Source organism: Chrysemys picta, chromosome 10 (genome assembly GCF_011386835.1).
Source record: "Chrysemys picta bellii isolate R12L10 chromosome 10, ASM1138683v2, whole genome shotgun sequence".
In the NCBI taxonomy this organism is placed as follows: Eukaryota; Metazoa; Chordata; order Testudines; family Emydidae; genus Chrysemys; species Chrysemys picta.
The window spans coordinates 79,930,172-79,946,723 of record NC_088800.1 but is presented as its reverse complement, the minus strand read 5'-3'; the positions used below and the strand labels follow the sequence as shown (position 1 = coordinate 79,946,723).

At 44.7% G+C, this 16,552-nt stretch overlaps 2 protein-coding genes across 3 annotated transcripts; one reads left to right on the top strand and one right to left on the bottom strand.

Annotated features, from left to right (window-relative positions):
- Nucleotides 1-1,212: 1,212 nt before the first annotated feature.
- On the bottom strand, nucleotides 1,213-5,393 carry BUD31 (BUD31 homolog). 2 transcript variants are annotated; one of them, XM_005289058.4, is made up of 5 exons: nucleotides 5,254-5,393; nucleotides 3,849-3,956; nucleotides 2,993-3,115; nucleotides 2,533-2,699; nucleotides 1,213-1,486 (listed from the first exon to the last, which is right to left on the bottom strand). In XM_005289058.4, the coding sequence occupies exons 2-5, from the start codon at nucleotides 3,940-3,942 to the stop codon at nucleotides 1,436-1,438; spliced, it is 435 nt and encodes a 144-aa protein (XP_005289115.1). In that variant the 5' UTR covers nucleotides 3,943-3,956; nucleotides 5,254-5,393; the 3' UTR covers nucleotides 1,213-1,435. The 2 variants fall into 2 exon arrangements, with proteins under 2 accessions (XP_005289115.1, XP_065416228.1); XM_065560156.1 differs by lacking the exon at nucleotides 5,254-5,393 and adding an exon at nucleotides 5,170-5,190.
- A 214-nt stretch (nucleotides 5,394-5,607) lies between these two features.
- On the top strand, nucleotides 5,608-15,603 carry PDAP1 (PDGFA associated protein 1). The gene is made up of 6 exons (XM_005289059.5): nucleotides 5,608-5,753; nucleotides 10,774-10,865; nucleotides 11,519-11,626; nucleotides 12,101-12,222; nucleotides 13,854-14,005; nucleotides 14,806-15,603. The coding sequence occupies exons 1-6, from the start codon at nucleotides 5,741-5,743 to the stop codon at nucleotides 14,862-14,864; spliced, it is 546 nt and encodes a 181-aa protein (XP_005289116.1). The 5' UTR covers nucleotides 5,608-5,740; the 3' UTR covers nucleotides 14,865-15,603.
- The last annotated feature ends 949 nt before the right edge of the window (nucleotides 15,604-16,552 follow it).

The following is a 16,552-nucleotide window of genomic DNA, read 5'->3' as shown; positions in this document are numbered from 1 at the left end:
TGTTAGAAACAACTACTCAGTGGTTCTCTAATTCATCTTCAGAGGTAGTTCATAAGGCAGTTTTTGATTCCATCTGCCTCTCTGGGTCCAGGCATCACCGAAGAAGAGGGCCTTTAGACCTGAACGGCAGCCAATGTCTGCTGGTCCCTAGGAGAGGAAACTAGCATCACCCCTAGAACACGAGTAACAAGTAAGAGGCTTCAGGGTAGCAGCCGTGTTAGTCTGTATCCTCAAAAAGAACAGGAGTACTTGTGGCACCTTAGAGACTAACAAATTTATGCTCTAATAAATTTGTTAGTCTCTAAGGTGCCATAAGTACTCCTGTTCTTTTTAAGTAAGAGGCTTATCTTTTTTTCAAAGGTCAAAACACTTATTAGATGCTTCTGTAGAAAATTAATAAGCATTTGCATTTCTGGCTGTTTTTAGAAGGGCTACAATGTAATCACATGTGGCAGAGGAGATGGAGTATATGATAGTGTTAAGCATTTTAAGTTCTCCATCTAACAGCTGCTCGTGGAATAGAGGTGCTAAGCATTTGTATCATTAATGACAACCTCAGGCTAGTTTTTGGCTCAAATAGGAGACAATACACATTTGACCCTAGGTTACTTTCCTTAGTGTTTGCCAAATGGTGCGATTATCCATGAAATTAAGTACTCAGTTTGTACCTCCATGCTGTCCCACTAAACTTACAATGCAATTCATATTAAGCAGTTTATTGAAAGGTACCTTCCCCTCCACCGCAAGAAGTGTTCAGGGCTTGAAAGCTGGCAGTCTGGGACTTGCTAGATTTAGTAACAGACAACAATTCCAAACCCCAGGAACTCAGTCCTAACAGAAAGCTGTAACCCAGGGGGAATGAGGAAGCTTGACTTTCCAATGGTACAACACCCAGCCAGGCCAGCTAGCTTCACTAGTACTGAAATTTGAAGTAACAGAAAACCTGTACACGAGTTTCTGTATACCTGCCTCACTATCTTGCTTTAGGGAGTCACTTTGTAAGTAGGACACTACTATTAAAGACAAAGGGATAATTGTACAGGGATAGCTACCTGGGTATGGCATAGAGTTGTCACTTGTTAAGGATTACATCCCATTCACGGGTGCCTCTACTACTGACAATACAGCTCTGCTGCCAGGAGCCATATGCCATTGTGAATATGTGTAATCAATCTTTGAACTGCCTTGTCACAAGATTATTCCACTCCACTCTGGGGGGGAGGTAAGATTTTATTTTAAAATAAAATGGTTATACAAGACTAGTCAAAATCATTCACTACTACATTTTATGATCCAGGTGGGCATATTGCTGTTCAGACTGATAAAGGAAGCTTCACTCACTGCAGAGTTTATACAAGACAATTATAGCAGGAATAGTCCATGATGTGAAATCAGCACTTTTCAGAACCCCAAAAGTGTCCAGTTTTTAAAGATTTCACCCAGAGCAGCCTCTGCATCCACAGTGCGTGCACTCAATGATTCTCCCCTATAAAGCAAAAACAAGCATTAGTCACCACATTCCAGGTAAGTTACTTTATATCAAGAACAAGTATTCTTAATAAAAAGCTAGTGCAGTATGCTACATCTCAAACAGGGGAAGCCCTCTGAAGCGCCCATAGCTCCAAGTTTCCTGCTACTCTACAAACAGTCTCCCACCCCACTTTTCACAACATTATGCAGAGGCTACACAAGCCCCACCTTCCCTCCGGGGGTGAAGCAAGAATCAGGCATTACTATAAAACCAAATGGAAGTGAATATTCCACCAGGAAAGATTATGGAATCCTATAGAACTAGATTTGGCCAAGAAGTGCATCAGTGAGACTCTGCTGTCTGGAACTATGAATAGAACATTCGAGGGACAGTCATGGGACCAATTAACATCTAGGATTATCAGTTTTCCTTCCTAGTATTACAAATTTTTATCTAAAGCAGTGGGAACTTCTGCACTATAGCTATGTTACAAGCTCAAGTTATTAAGAAGAAAGGGAACACATCAGAAACTAGACAGTTGTATTTCCTTTTGGGTATTTAAGATTCCTTTCACTGTACTTTGCCACAGTCAAATCCCTCTCAAAAATTCCTCAGTCTGACTTTCAGGAGACAAGGACCATTCTTTGTTCTGTGTTTGTGCAGTGCCTAGCACAATCAGGTCCTGGTCTATGACTAGGGCACTTAGATGCCACAGTAATACATGTAATTAGGCTCAAGGCACTATGTATAGGAAGTCAGTGCTCTGGTCTTAAGTGTTGTTCTAGCACCCTAAACACTGCACCAGAATTTTAGTTGGTTAAGTGTGAAGGTAACTGGGACAAGTCTATATTAGCCCCTTAATGTCATTTTCATGGGCAAATGCTTCAGGAAACAGGAAAAACAGAGGATGGCCACTTAATAGCAGAATCCAGTGGTAAAGAAAACTAGAAATTGATACTATTGTCAAAGGTAGCAGAGGAAATACAATTATGGTAAGTCATGACTGCTGGCTCAAAATCCAAGCAAGGAAAATAGCATCAGAGCAAATAAAAAATTCATACCACTTCCAGCTTGCTTTTTGGGACCCTGCAAATGCAGTTAGTTCCAAAGTTGGTATCCCGAGTCTGGATACAGCGCAGGCAGCAAAGGTTCTCATAACCCTGTTTCTTCCACTTTGCAATCAGGTTTTTGTCAGCGTATCCTTCTCTGATACAGTACTCATACAGTTCTGCACGAGAGAGGTGACTGGTGAGCACCACAGAATTCTCATTGGGGCAGATAAATGAACAGTTTATTTAAAAAGTTTTAGTCTTTCCACTGAATCTAGTTCTCATTGCTAGTTCCACTTCCTGGCAAATACAGACAGAGGGAAAGTCACTTTTTTTTTTTTTTAAGAACAATTATTTAATCCTTTCCCATCAATAATCTAATTCTGGTTTACACTCACTGGCTAATGATTCAGACACTCCGTATGGAAGCTGTGATCTCTTCACCACAAGAGCAAATATTTAAGCTTTTTACCTCTGCTAATAGCTTTTCTCTTATAGAAGAGATCAAAGATGTAGCGCGTTTTCTGATGATGAATTCTGAAGATGGGCCAGAGGGATTCCACCTTCCTCTTCCCTTCATGAGGCTCAGTCTCCGCTGAGGGAAGAGGACACAGAAATCAGATTTAACTTGCAGTGGCCTATAAGTTATTACAGCACTATATATCCTAAAAAAGCACAATTGTTCTGAGGAAAAAAAATGTAGTTTTAAAGGGGTGTGGGGAGATAGTCAAAAACAAAATTCACTGCAGTAAAAATACACACAGGAGGTCTTTAACTCTCTTGCACTCCCTTTGGAAAGGAAGTCAGCGCGCTAAAGGGATGATGGTAAGGAAAATGCAGGTATAATGATTGGATAGGACAGGCACATCTGAGTACCAAGAGTGACAGCACAGACTAGAACCAAACACTGCTGGCCTTTGCAATGCAAGCTTCCCCCTGCACATAATTATACCAGCGTGCTTCAATCCTGGCCTACAGTAGTCCTTAGAGCTTGGGTGGAGTACTATGGACTCAGAACAATATTCATTTCATTTGCAAATTAAGCCATAGATCCAGAGATGATCCACGTAACTCATTCTGCCATGTCCCAATTCCATGTGTCCTAAATTAGAATTAGGAATTTGTCTTCTAGGGGTAACTTTTGATGCAAGAAATTAACACACTAAGTTATCATCATCAAAATGTTTCATCTTCATTATTAGCCCCTAATGAAAACAGATTTAAAAATCCACACTTGCTGTCCTTTTATAAAACATGTATCCTGAAGCTCTTAAGGACTGTACAATCATAGGGTCACATGCTAACCAGTATCTGGCTTCATAACTTACCTTCTCTCATTTTTTGATCCAGCTCATCCAATGTTGGTTCAATCAGTTCCCAGCCATCCGGAGGAGCTTTCCTGCTTCTCTTTACTTTGGGCATCTTCTCAAAAAAGGCTGTTATAGGGATAAATGCAGGTCAAGTTTCAATAGCACTTATGTTTCCAGATATCATAAGGTCATCATGCACCCCCACCCCTCCAAAAAAAAGCATAAGGAAGCCCTTGAGATTTTTCAGCATTATTTTGACTCCCTTTTTCAATGATAAAGATAGAGGTGGGTTTTTTATTTAGAGATAAATTAAACTAAGGAACAAACAAATGACATGGTCTGACAAAAAGAACAGGAGTACTTGTGGCACCTTAGAGACTAACAAATTTGTTAGTCTCTAAGGTGCCACAAGTACTCCTGTTCTTTTTGCAGATACAGACTAACACGGCTGCTACTCTGAAACCTGTCATTATGCAAGGCACTGCATTTAGCCGTATGGAGTGGAAATCCATCAACTTCATGAAAAAACTCACACAGATACAGACAGACATCATCTTCCTTTCCAAATGCAAGCAGATGGACACCATACCAAAAGGACTAAAGGTAAAAAATCCATTACAATCTACATAATTTGTTAGTCTCTAAGGTGCCACAAGTACTCCTGTTCTTTTTGCGGATACAGACTAACACGGCTGCTACTCTGAAAAATGGTCTGACAAGTTTTTTTTTTTTTTAAACAATGAATAAGTGTTTAACATGTTATCAGTGTATAGGAGGGAGGGAGCCTTTCCTAATTTCCGTTTTAATTCATAACATATTCCTTCACTTTTCAGGGCAGGTTTCCCAGTTAATAGTACTTTACCCTTCTCTAATGTCTTAAATCCAAAGACCTATTATGCGTCACAAACTACTGAGAGATACGTAGGCATCATAACTGCCATTGTAAAGGCCAGGAAGCCAAATATCACCCGGCAGTCAGTGACAAAGCTGGGAATCGCCGAGTCTTAGCTCCCCTCACATTTGCTTTTAACCACAGACTATGGCCGTAACCATTATACACAGATATTGTGAAACCACCTAGCCAGGTCAAGGAAAACCTGAGTTTAAACATCCTGGGCTGGGCTGAAAGCTGGTAATATTGACCCGTAGTTGCTGCGTGTAGCTAGGGGACTATCTCTGTAGGAGACCCAGACCAGACACCCCAAGGGACGGTCGAAGCGGGCTGGCTGGAATAAGGAGCAGGCCAGGCGCAGGTCTCTCGTTGCTAGACTCTAAGGGAGAACACGCCACCTCTTACAATAGCCTGCCTGTGGCCTAGTACCCCCTGCCCTACTCTCACCCCGCCCAGCGGCGTGTCGGGCAGTGCAATGCGACCCACCGCCGCCCCGGGGAATATCGCTCTCCCGGAAAGAAAGGAGCTCACCTGCCGGGAGAGAAAAAGACGATCACTATTTACAGCTTCCGCCTTTTCAAATCCGTCGCTCCCCTATGGCGTCACAAGCAGCTGGGGTCCTTCCGCTGCCTAGTCGCTTTAATGACTAAATTCACTCGCCGTTTTCTGGGTGGGGAGCGCGAGTTTCACCGCAATCCTCGCGTGCATTTGGTGTCCATTGTAATGCCTGTAAGGAATTTCCCTCTCCTCCCCCGCCCCGGGTGCGGAAGGAAGGAGCAGGGACAGGCCTCACCACTGGTGCCGTGAGTGAGGGGCAATGGGAAGGTAGCGGCTCGGTTTGTACTCAGGCAGTGCTGCGGTTAGCCCTTGTGCTGGGGGCCTCGTGCTCCAGGGCCAGGCTTGGTGACTGGGCTGAGGAGGGAGCCGCGCGCTGGGGCTGCGGTGTGCGGCTTCCGCTTCCGGGTCGAGGACTGGGGGACTCGCTGCAGCTGCTGCCGGAGCCGCCATCACCGCCGCTATGCCGAAAGGAGGTGAGGGAGGGGCGGATGAGAGGAAACAGGCCCCAGGAACGGTGGGGCTAAGGAGGGGGGCCCCAAGCCCTAAATCCCGGGGGGGGGGGATATAAGCCCCCCCAGGAGCGGTGGGGTTGGGGGGGGGCAAGCCCTAGGTTCCTGGGGAAGGGGTATAACCCCCCCACGAGTGGTGGGTTAAGGGCGGGCCCAAGCTCTAGGTCCCTGGGGGAGGGGTATAAGCCCCCTAGGAGCAGTGGGGTTTGTCGGGGCAAGCCTTAGGGCTCTGGGGAAGGGGTGTAAGCCCCACAGCGATAGGATCAAGGGGGGGGGGGCAAGCCCTAAGTCCCTGGGGGAGGGGTATAACCCCCCTGGAGCGATTGGATTGAGAGGAAGATGCAAGCCCAGGGGAATGGAGTGATGGGTTATGGGGAGGTGCAAGCCCCCATGGACCGATGGCAGGTTCAGGGGAGTACCAGCTTGAAGCCCCTGTGGGTGATGGGAGAAGCATGAGGGGGCAGAAGCCCCTGGGAACTAAGGGGTATGTGCAAGTTGTAGGGGTACTGTGTGCAGGGGAAAAGTAGTGGGACTGGTGGCCCATAGCAGATCTAGTGCCAGGTGATGGGTTTTGTTCTGCACTGGGGAGGAGGCTGGCATCTGTTGAGCATGGAGTGTATGATTGGTGCTGTACAGAATACATGAGGCACTGAGCTCACAAGCTAAATCGGGCACAGAATGCAGTTCACATGTACCCAATGTACTGACTGATGGGGCCTATTTCAAAGGGATGCTGATGGCATGTGGTTCTTTAAGATTCTTCCTTCAGTGGATTAGTATTTGAGAGGCCTCTGGGGATATGTAGAAAGGATCTAAATCAGGGGTTCTCAAACTGGGGGTCGGAACCCCTCAGGGGGTCGCAAGGTTATTACATGGGGGATTGTGAGCTGTCAGCCTCCACCCCAAACCCTGCTTTGCTGCCAGCATTTATAATGGTGTTAAATATATAAAAAAGTGTTTTTAATGTATAAGGGGGGGTCACACTCAGAGGCTTGCTATTAGTACAAAAGTCTGAGAACTACTGATCTAAATGAAGAGAAGGTGGTTACTTGCTGCATAAGAGTACTGTACAGAAGAAGACACAAAGATGACTTTTAATGTCTCATTTTAGAGTTTTTAGTGGCTCTAAACCCACCATCATAATAGCTTCACTCACAGCATCTTGCTGTTATGCAGTGGGTACCAACCTGCCTGCATGTGGTACAGGAGAGCTAATGAGGGAATGAGAGTCCATCAAGTCTGAGCTGGATCTACCCAGATCATTCTCTAGATTCACTAAATCTGTCCACATAATTGGCTCTTTCATGCTTTCTATGGAATCAAATCTTACTATGTTAATGTAAATTATTATTCCCCATTCTACCCTTCCTGTAGTCTCTGCCAATTTACTTTATTAGTGTCCATTAACTGAGTTTGTGACTGTTAGAGAATTCTTTAGGCATCAAATACAGTATCCCCCCCCCCGCCCTCCACGGTCTTTAATATCATAAGATTTGTTTCCCAGTTTTTTAATACAGGTTCTTTGATATCTTGATCTAGGCCAGACATCCTTCATACCAGTTTGTACTATATAAAACTATTGCTAGACATAGGAAAAGGCTCCAGACTTATTTGTATTGATGCTCATAATTATTTTTGTAATGAAAGCTCAATAAATTCAATTTTTCCTATTCCAAATTCATCACACAATTCTAAACATACCCCTCTCAAGTTTGTCTGTGGCTTTGCAGGGTGAAATCCTGGCCCCAATGAAATCAATGGGTGTTTTGCCATTGACTTCAGGGGGGCCAGGGTTTTGCCTGCAGTGTTTGGTAGCACACTTGGATTTAATCCTGTCAATAATTAAAAAAAACAAAAAACCCGCAGCTGCATATATTACAAATACATCTTGCTCCAAAAGGATCCACTCGGTGAATGCTCTTCTCTTTTCTGTAATGTGTGTGTGTAATTTTTTTATAATCTATGTTCTGTAAAGAAATAGCGCTATTGAAGAAGTAGTTCATAATGTTTTGGGAGAGAAACCCTTTCTGCTGCACAAATATGAGCTTGTCTGCTAATACAGAACAAGTGTTTCTGAAGTACTTCTTGATCTCTGTTTAGAGGCTGTCGAAACCCGTTTTCCCAAGTTTTTTTTTAAACTCATAGCTCCATAAAATTCTTCTAAGCTTAAATTCACATTAATAGTAATACTCTTATAGACTGAAATATGTATTTAAAAACATGCCTATCTTAGGCTCTGTGTGCCTTTACCATAGTTTAAAAATACAATCATCTGTGGGTTTCAAAGTGCTTTGCAAAGGAGGATAAGACTCATTATCCCTATTTTACAGATGGGGGAAACTGAGGCACAGAGGTGAAGTGACTTGCCCAACGTAATGCAGCAGGTCAGTGGCAGAGCTAGGAATAGAACTCAGGTTGCATGACTCACAGCCCAAAGCCCCTTACAGTCCTGCCTCCTTACCATGAGCAAAGGCCTTCCCTATGCCCTCCTTGATTAAATATCGGCATACTAATGCGACTCAGGTCTCATCTCATTCTAGTTGATGAGATGATGGTAAAAGTATTGAGCGGTACAATACTTAATTATTTGGTACAGGCTTCAGTGTAGAATGGGTAAAACTTAGAACTAATAAGCTTTGCTCTTCGTATCTATTGCTTTTGACAACACCTAATGTGAAGACCAAAGGGGGTTACAGGCTAGTTTTATTTTTTGAAAAAGTACGTTGAAATCTGCTGTTATAAGCTGACCTGACTCATAAAGAAAACAAATGCCTGAAAATGCATCTGCCAGACACCAAAGAGCCTAGTTACCCTGGTAGTATTGTAGCAGATCATTGTTTTAGATCATGTAGCCCTTCACGGGGTAGAATAATGCATAAAGTTTACAGCATAGTAGTTACTTTGTACCTGTATCAGTCATGCCACACTTTTTTTAAATAAGTAACCAATTTTGAATTGTAACGCTACTCTGGCATCTCTATAAGCTGTGAGGAAAAAAAGGGTGGTTTACTGGGGTAGAGAAGTCCTTTAATGGACAGCACCATCTATCAGTGGCTGCAGACACTGTAGTTGAAATCACAACTGAAAATCTATCCCATGCTTTTTGAAGGCGGCAGGCACATGTAAGTTCTTTGAGTGAATATCCCCTTTCAAGGCCACTAGTGTACAGAACCTCACCTCTCATGTTAGAAAACGTAGAAATGCAGAGGTGAAGGGGCCATGAGGCTTCTTAAGATTTGTGGGGAGGTGGCTTATTGAGCTCCCCAAGATTGGCTGGGAATTCTCCCTTCAAGCCTCCTGCTTTTTTCATTTCCCCCCTTCAGATCTTCTAAGAACTGCATGTTCAAAGTTCCCTTCCTAGAGACTTTAGAAAATCAGTGATAAGCAGTGTGAGGAAAGAGGACGAGGGGAGCGGGGGGGAGGTATGTTGGAGCTACTGAGCTATTGAGAGCCCTCCTCATGAACAGTTGTGCCCCCCCAGCCTTGGTAGATTCCTCAAGACAACTCCAGCCACGGTCACAGTAAGTGGTTCAGCTCTGATCAAGAAAACAGGGGTTGCCTGCCTCTGCTGGACCAATGTACTAATGCCAAAAAAGGGACAGTTTTTTCATGAACATTTTCCAATTATTCAACCAGCTCAACAAATTAGGTTAGTTGGGCACTACTGAACCTCTGCAGGGGAGCTGGTGCTCTCCCCTCATACAGATCTCAGGAAGAGTGTTCCCTTGATCTCTCGCCCCCGACCCCTTCCCCGCAAGGCTACTTACTGACCTCGGGGAATAAACAGGGGGGTAAAGAGGTCAAACGGATGTCCCATGGCTCCTGCCAGTGGCCCTCCTGAGATCTGCAGGAGGAGAGAACCCCCTCATGAACTGTTTGGCAAAAAAATAATTGCAAAGTACTTTTAGTGGTCAGATTGTACTTTGAGCTCTGTGTCTGCAGGGAAAAGGGTAGAGACTGCTTAAAAAAGAAAGCCCAGGTCTCCAGCAGTCCTTGGATGTCTTGTGCCGCGACCACTGGCGCTGCCATTCTTCGGGAAACATTAATAGTTTCAGTGATTTCACATCAATCAATTTAAGTTTGGCGATAGGTATTAAAGTTTGGTGGTAGGTACCGGATCTCAGCTAGGGCAATGCATCCAGGGAAACTGATTTCATCTCTCATTTTTCTGGGTATGTGTGTAGGGGCGGCGGGCAGTCAGGAAAAATCAGGGTTATAGTAGAAATTCACTTACAATTGCTGTCACTCCCTAGTGTTTCTGTGGCAGCATAGTTAGAGCGCAGCTTCCTGCTGTGTAGTAAATGCAGAGTAGGGAGTGGTTGTGGGATTTATATTTGGTTGCCAACCCAGGAAGTGAATCAGAGGCAACTGTGGATGTGGATGGAAGGGGAAGGATGGTGTCATTCCACTATCTTGAGCCCTTGGAAGCGTAATTCTCCTCATCCTTCTATAGCCTGACAGAACCGTGCTGCAATGCCTGGTGTCTGTAGTAGTTGAGGGATGAAAACAGTAGTACCTACCTTGAGGAGTGGTGAGAACATCCCTAGTGAACTACAGGAAATGTTGAAATTATTCAGAGCTTTTATTTGCTAACATGATGTAGAGAATCTTATGGAGATGATGGGCTATGTTCTTTTCTGGTGATGCCAGGTATAACTGGGCCCTCTCAAATACAGACCATTGGATTAGATGGTCCAACTGGTGCAGGCTTCCCTAGAAACTGGAGGGGTTAAGCTAAGTCTGAAAAATTTTCTCTGAACACTTTTGTGGTTCAATAACAGTTCTCTGTGTATTTATCTAAGGGCTCGAAGTGCTTGACTAAGGTTGGTGAATTATTGGGCTACTTCTGCGTTCTTTTAGCTTTTACTGGAAGAAGAACTGGTCTGTACTATGCACAACTACAGCCAAGAGAGAATTGGGGACAGGCTTTTGAGTTTGTGGAAACATCTCACTAAATCAGCTACTGACTTAATTTCTCATGCAGGTAGAAAAGGAGGCCACAAAGGCCGAGCAAGACAGTACACAAGCCCTGAAGAGATTGATGCACAGCTCCAAGCAGAAAAACAAAAGGCCAGGGTATGTGTTCTGTCTGGTCATGTGCTTAGCGAGATAAACTGCTGCTCTTATACTCAATTATTTTGCAGTTCATGAGCAAAGGCAGCTTAGAGTCAAGTGGTGTAAATCATTCTGTCACCTGAATTACAATATGTGGAAACGCTTCTATGTTGGGTTTGACAATCTGCAATTCTCCAGATTTTCTGTTGGTGACATAGAGTTTTAGAGCTGGATCTAATTCGTAGTGATGTTTAGGCAGTTTCTATCAAAATCAATGGGGTATCGAGCACTTGAAACCAAAGTCAGAATGTGTCCCTTATTCTCTTCCTCTGTGGGAGGTAAAATGTGAAACATAGAATATGGTGATCAAGTTACCTAGCAATGGATATCATATTGTATATAGAAAGCAGTGGAGTCTCTTATTGAGGACCCTGTTAATGCAGGTGATGTGAATAATGGGACACATTTAGGGGACAAAACGTATCTTGCTCTTGAATGCAATACAAATAAAATTGATTAGAGAAGACATACCAATAATACTGACATTCTCGGCCATGCAGTTGTATCCCTTGCCTATTAATGTTTTCACTGTGCTGACTTCTTTTAAAGAGTCGTTGCTAGTGGTTGCAATTTCATCAGTTTACATTTTTTCTTAATCTCCTGTAAACGCATAGGAAGAGGAGGAGCAAGAAGAAGGGGGAGAGGGGGCAATAGGAGACCCCAAAAAAGAGAAGAAATCGTTAGATTCAGACGAGAGTGACGAAGATGACGAGGACTATCAGGTACCGTAACTCCCAATGCATTTAACGTAGATGAACACCCCACATTCTCAAGGCACAACCAACCTGCTAATCCTTGATTTTTATTTTCCCCATGTATTTGTGGGCTCCTGAGCCCAGATTTATAAGGATGGTGGGATTTTTTTAAAGTTAAACGTAGTGTGTGTCTCCTCCTAGTTAATCTTCACTCCATTAATAATTTGTTCATTGCTGTACACTGAAGTGGAAGAAACAGACGTGGTAACGTTCACTATTAACAATGGGGTTGAAAACACATGGTAAAGTAAAATACGATGTGGCAGCAGATATATTCCCTGGTAATAAGAATTTTTTTAGTGTCTGTCTAGGTTTGGTTTCAGAGGTAATGACCACGTGAGTGAACTTTCTCCACTAGGATGTATGTGAAGAAGACTCATTGAGCCTTGACAGCTACAGAACTCATTGATAACATGCATGTCCTTTGTTTCTAAACTCCAGCAAAAGCGCAAAGGCGTGGAAGGGTTGATAGACATAGAGAATCCCAATCGCGTTGTTCAGACAGCCAAAAAAGTAACTCAGCTGGATCTGGATGGACCCAAGGAGCTGTCGCGGAGAGAGCGGTAACAATCCCCCTTCTCTCTTATAGCTTGGAGAGATGTGTGTTCTGTGTTTGTTCCTAGAATAATGTTCTGCCCCCTGCAGTGGCCAAGCCACGTAGTGCCAGTAAATCTGACCTGCTGGGAGGGAAGTTGCCGTCTCAGTGAGGTCCTTTATTTATTTGAGCCCACCGTCACAGTAGGTGTGAAGATAATTGTCAGGATTCACTTTGGATCCCAATTTCATTGGGTAGGAACTTACATGGTTAAGTAGAGCCAGCCTATGTTGGTGGCTGCCATCCTATATGTGTTAACTACTTATGCTAAACAATCTGTAGTTAGCTGTGACACTCTGAGCACCTTTCCCAGACCTGAAGAAGAGCTCTGTATAAGCTTGGAAGCTTGTCTCTTTCACCAGCAGAAGTTGGTCCAATAAAAGATATTACCTCACCCACCTTGTCATCCTAAAGTCAGGCAGCTTTGCGAAACGCATTGAGACGGGCATAAGTGTTTTTTCCTCTGCTAATTATTATAATGGTTATTAATTATTTGTGTTAAGCACCTAGTAGCCCTAGTCATGGACCCTGGCTATCTAGTTTTCCTTTCTAAAAGCCTGATGTCAATAATCAGAAATAACTGCCCCTGTGCATTAGTGCGTAGTGGCAGAAAAATACCATGCCAAGGGTCACCCTGTTAAGTTCCTGGTGTGGCAGGAGCCCTAGTATGGATGGGAGTGCGTTTTCCAGATTCCTGGGGTCAGAGTGAAGTTACTTGCCCCAGTGGACACTTAGATTTTGTTTTCAGTCTTGAACTCAGTTGCCATTTCACACGTGGGTTTTTAGAGAGAAAAGTGCGAGTTTGATTCAATACCGATTCCTACAGCTGAAGGGTGGCTTTTGGGTAGGGCACTAGACTGGGAAGCAGGAGGACTGTGCTCTGGTTTGACACTGTCCTGCTGTGGGATATTAGGCTAAGGCCTGGGCTACACTAGCAGGGGGTTCGAACTAAGAGACGCAACTTCAGCTACGCTATTCGCATAGTTGAAGTCGAAGTATCTCAGTTCGACTTACCTGGCCGTCCTCACGGTGGCGAGTCGACTGCCGCGGCTCCCCCGTCGACTCCGCTTACTCCTCCTGCCGAGGTGGAGTACGGGCGTCGATTCGCGGATCGATTTGTCTCGTCTGGACGAGACGCGATAAATCGACCCCCGATACATGGAATGCTATCCGGCAGGTAGTATAGACGTACCCTAAGTCACTTAACTCTGTGCCAGAGTTTTCCCTGGCACAGTGGGAACAGAAACAATCCCTAATTCACTGGGCTACTGTGAGGCACTTGGGTGTGGTGATAATGAATGTTAGAAAGAAGCCTTTATTTAGGTAGCTTTTCAAGCCAGAAGCCATCTTCAGCATGGCTTTTCCCAAGCCCCGTGACTGCTCTGAAAAGGATTTAAACATTATTTTGATCTTCAGCCTCCTTGAATTGCTCAATTGCTAAAATGCTAATTAGAGATTGAAATGACTGCGCATTTGTGCTCTAAGATCAGAGGTCGATGCTGCTCGAGATCACGCCTTCTCTTAATCCCCTTTCTAACGCTAACGATACCTGTGTGTTAATTTGGATACCATGACGACTAGTGTATTTCACTCAAACAGAGAAGAAATAGAGAAGCAGAAAGCAAAAGAAAGATACATGAAAATGCATCTAGCTGGTAAAACGGAACAGGCAAAGGCAGATCTCGCTCGACTAGCCATCATCCGGAAACAGAGGGAAGAAGCTGCCAAAAAGAAAGAGGAGGAAAGAAAAGGTAAGGCCTTACAATAACAGTTCCTCATTCAGTCCACCCCTAACTGTCCTCGCTGACAGCCATACCTCCAGGAGCTGTGATCTCAGTATCACAAGCGAAGTAGGCATAGTATTCCCTTTCTACCAGTGCTGTTACTGTGTGCTGTTAAACAGCTATTCTGTTCAACCCTAGAGTCAGCTTTGTTTCATCCTCTGCTTTATGCTGCGTCATAAAGGGGTAGATTAGTTAGGCAGTGAGCAGGCAAAGTAAGGAGGGATTTGCTCTCTACACCTCAGCGCTTCAGCTGAACAGGCAAAGGTAGTGGATTTTTGTACATGTTCGCACCAGCAGTTCAGTGAATTCCCTGCAAACAGCTTGGATATTGTGCATCAGAAGTACATATGGGGTGGGGCCTAAACGGCTCAGGGAATTGGTAATAGGATATAGAGCTTTGCACCTCTAGGTCACAGGCTGACCCTTAATTCAGCTGAAGTATCTAGTGAACCAAAGTGGTGATGGGGGTTTGGTCTCAGTGCATTTCGCACTGCACAGATCTCTCCACAGTTGGCACCAATGACTGAGGCCAGGGTCAGGATGGACCGTAGAGATGGCATTCTCCTTTCACTCTGGATGTGGACCCACCAGGAATTTTAGCATCTAAGCAGGGGGGTGGCAGAGGGACACTTGCTAAGCTGTTATACGTCTAGTGTGGCTAAATGGAGCTCTGTCTCTAGGGCCACCGAGACAGCACCAATTCCCCACCTGCATCTGGAAACATTGACAAGTCTCTCTCTTTTCTTTCTCCCCTCCCACTCCCACAGCAAAAGATGACGCGTCTGTGGCAGGCAAAAGACTGCAATCACTATCCCTTAACAAATAAGCACAGGACATGCAGGAGGAAGAATTCCAGGGAACTCTGCCTGGTGCCTGCCAGGAACTCTGCCATGTTGCATACCACATAGGGTGTACTGCAACATCGAAGTCAAATTCACCTCCAAGAGACACTGACAGTGTGTTCGTCTTCATCTTGGCACAGAATTCCATTTTGGGTTGGGGGGGCAGCTGCTATCTTCAGGGCAGAACCGTGCTGAGCAGCACTTCTCTGTGTAACAGTTTGGAAACCTGAATGTTTTTGCTGTTTTTAGGACCGAGAACACATTAGGGGCAGGGTAGGGGAGCAAGGTGGGAGGGGAAATGCTTCATATATTAGATCACAAAACCTAGATTTTTCTGTCAGCTTGGGGGTGGGGTATGGGGTCGGTAATCTTGATGAAAACCCAAAGGTCGGGGGGGTGTATCGTCAGGACCCACTTCTGCAAACAGCCCGTGAAATTGAGCTGCAGAGTGTTGTAAGAATAGTCTGGAAGCCTAACTTCAGGGCTGTTTTTCTGGAGTGCTGTTCATTCCCATTTTCACCCTCCCCCCCCCCCCCCCTTTTCCCTCCTTTTTTCTCTCCTCTGACTAGGGATAGTGTCAGTTTTTAACCACATCATCCTTTGTTTAAAGCAAAGCCTTCATTGATTGTACCAAAACCCAGGTAAAAAGAAAAACTCAATAAATTAAAAACAAACCAACCCAAACTTGTATATTTGGCTGATTAAAATTTAAATTATCGTAAACGCTTTGCCCTTGTCTTTTGTGCGTGTCAGCATGAAATCTCATGGGCACCGGGTATGCTTCTATGGGGTTTCCAGTTACAACAACTTGTGGGAGATGCCCCGTACCTGTGAGCTATGATGGTGACTTGCTATTTCATGTCTCTGTTTTGCTCTGCTTTCCTGGCACTTTGTGCCGCTTGCACTGTCAAAATGGAGCCAATAGGACAAGTCTGACTGGAGCATCTGGACTGTACCAACAGCTACAGCCTGAAGGTAACGCGCTTTCCCTGCTTGGGTCTGGTGGACATCTCATTAGATCTGCTCTACACACACACAGTTGGCTAGCCTAGTGGAAGGGGATAATTGTCCTCTAACTTCTTTCAATCCATGTCCTCTTCAATGTGGATAGAGCTAACCCTGGACTGTTACACCTTTCAGAATTGGGAGGGTTAGTGTGAGGTTTCTGGGAGGAGGGAAAAGAGGGCGTATTTATCATGGAAAGCTCTGCCACTGTGCTACCGGGAGAGAGTTGTCCCCTACCTGGGCACCAGAACGTGATCCTTGGAAGTCTGTATAAATGAGAAGGAGACATTTAGAAGTGGACACGACTGGTTAAAATCCAATGGGAACGATCTTTTTTTCTTCCATCTTTATCCCCTTGTATCTTTAAGTGTTTTGGAAAGATAAGGTGCCACACACCAGGCTTACTACTTGCGTCTTTGAAAAGCCCCCACCTGTCTGGAAGCTGCGCTGAACTCAACCACGAGGATGGCACCGTGGAGGTGCAAGCTTTGGGTCCCATGTTTGCAGGTAGAGTTATGAAACCAGGGCAGCAACATCGCAGGTTGGGAAACCTGCTTCTCTTTGAGCAGACTGGGTGGGGCTGTACATGGCTGAGCAGGCATGGGCAGAACGCCTCCCAGGCAAAAGCTGTTTCTGTTCTGGCAATAAAGGGTGCCAGGCGTGAGTG

Coding starts and splice junctions, on each gene's coding strand:
- BUD31 (XM_005289058.4), bottom strand. CDS start 3,942: ATGCCCAAAGTAAAGAGAAGCAGGAAAGCTCCTCCGGATGGCTGGGAA. Junction 3,116..3,848: donor GGATCAAAAAATGAGAGAAG/GTAAGTTATGAA, acceptor CTCTTCCCTCAG/CGGAGACTGAGCCTCATGAA. Junction 1,487..2,532: donor CAAAAAGCAAGCTGGAAGTG/GTATGAATTTTT, acceptor TTTGCTTTATAG/GGGAGAATCATTGAGTGCAC.
- PDAP1 (XM_005289059.5), top strand. Junction 10,866..11,518: donor CAGAAAAACAAAAGGCCAGG/GTATGTGTTCTG, acceptor GTAAACGCATAG/GAAGAGGAGGAGCAAGAAGA. Junction 12,223..13,853: donor GAGCTGTCGCGGAGAGAGCG/GTAACAATCCCC, acceptor TCACTCAAACAG/AGAAGAAATAGAGAAGCAGA.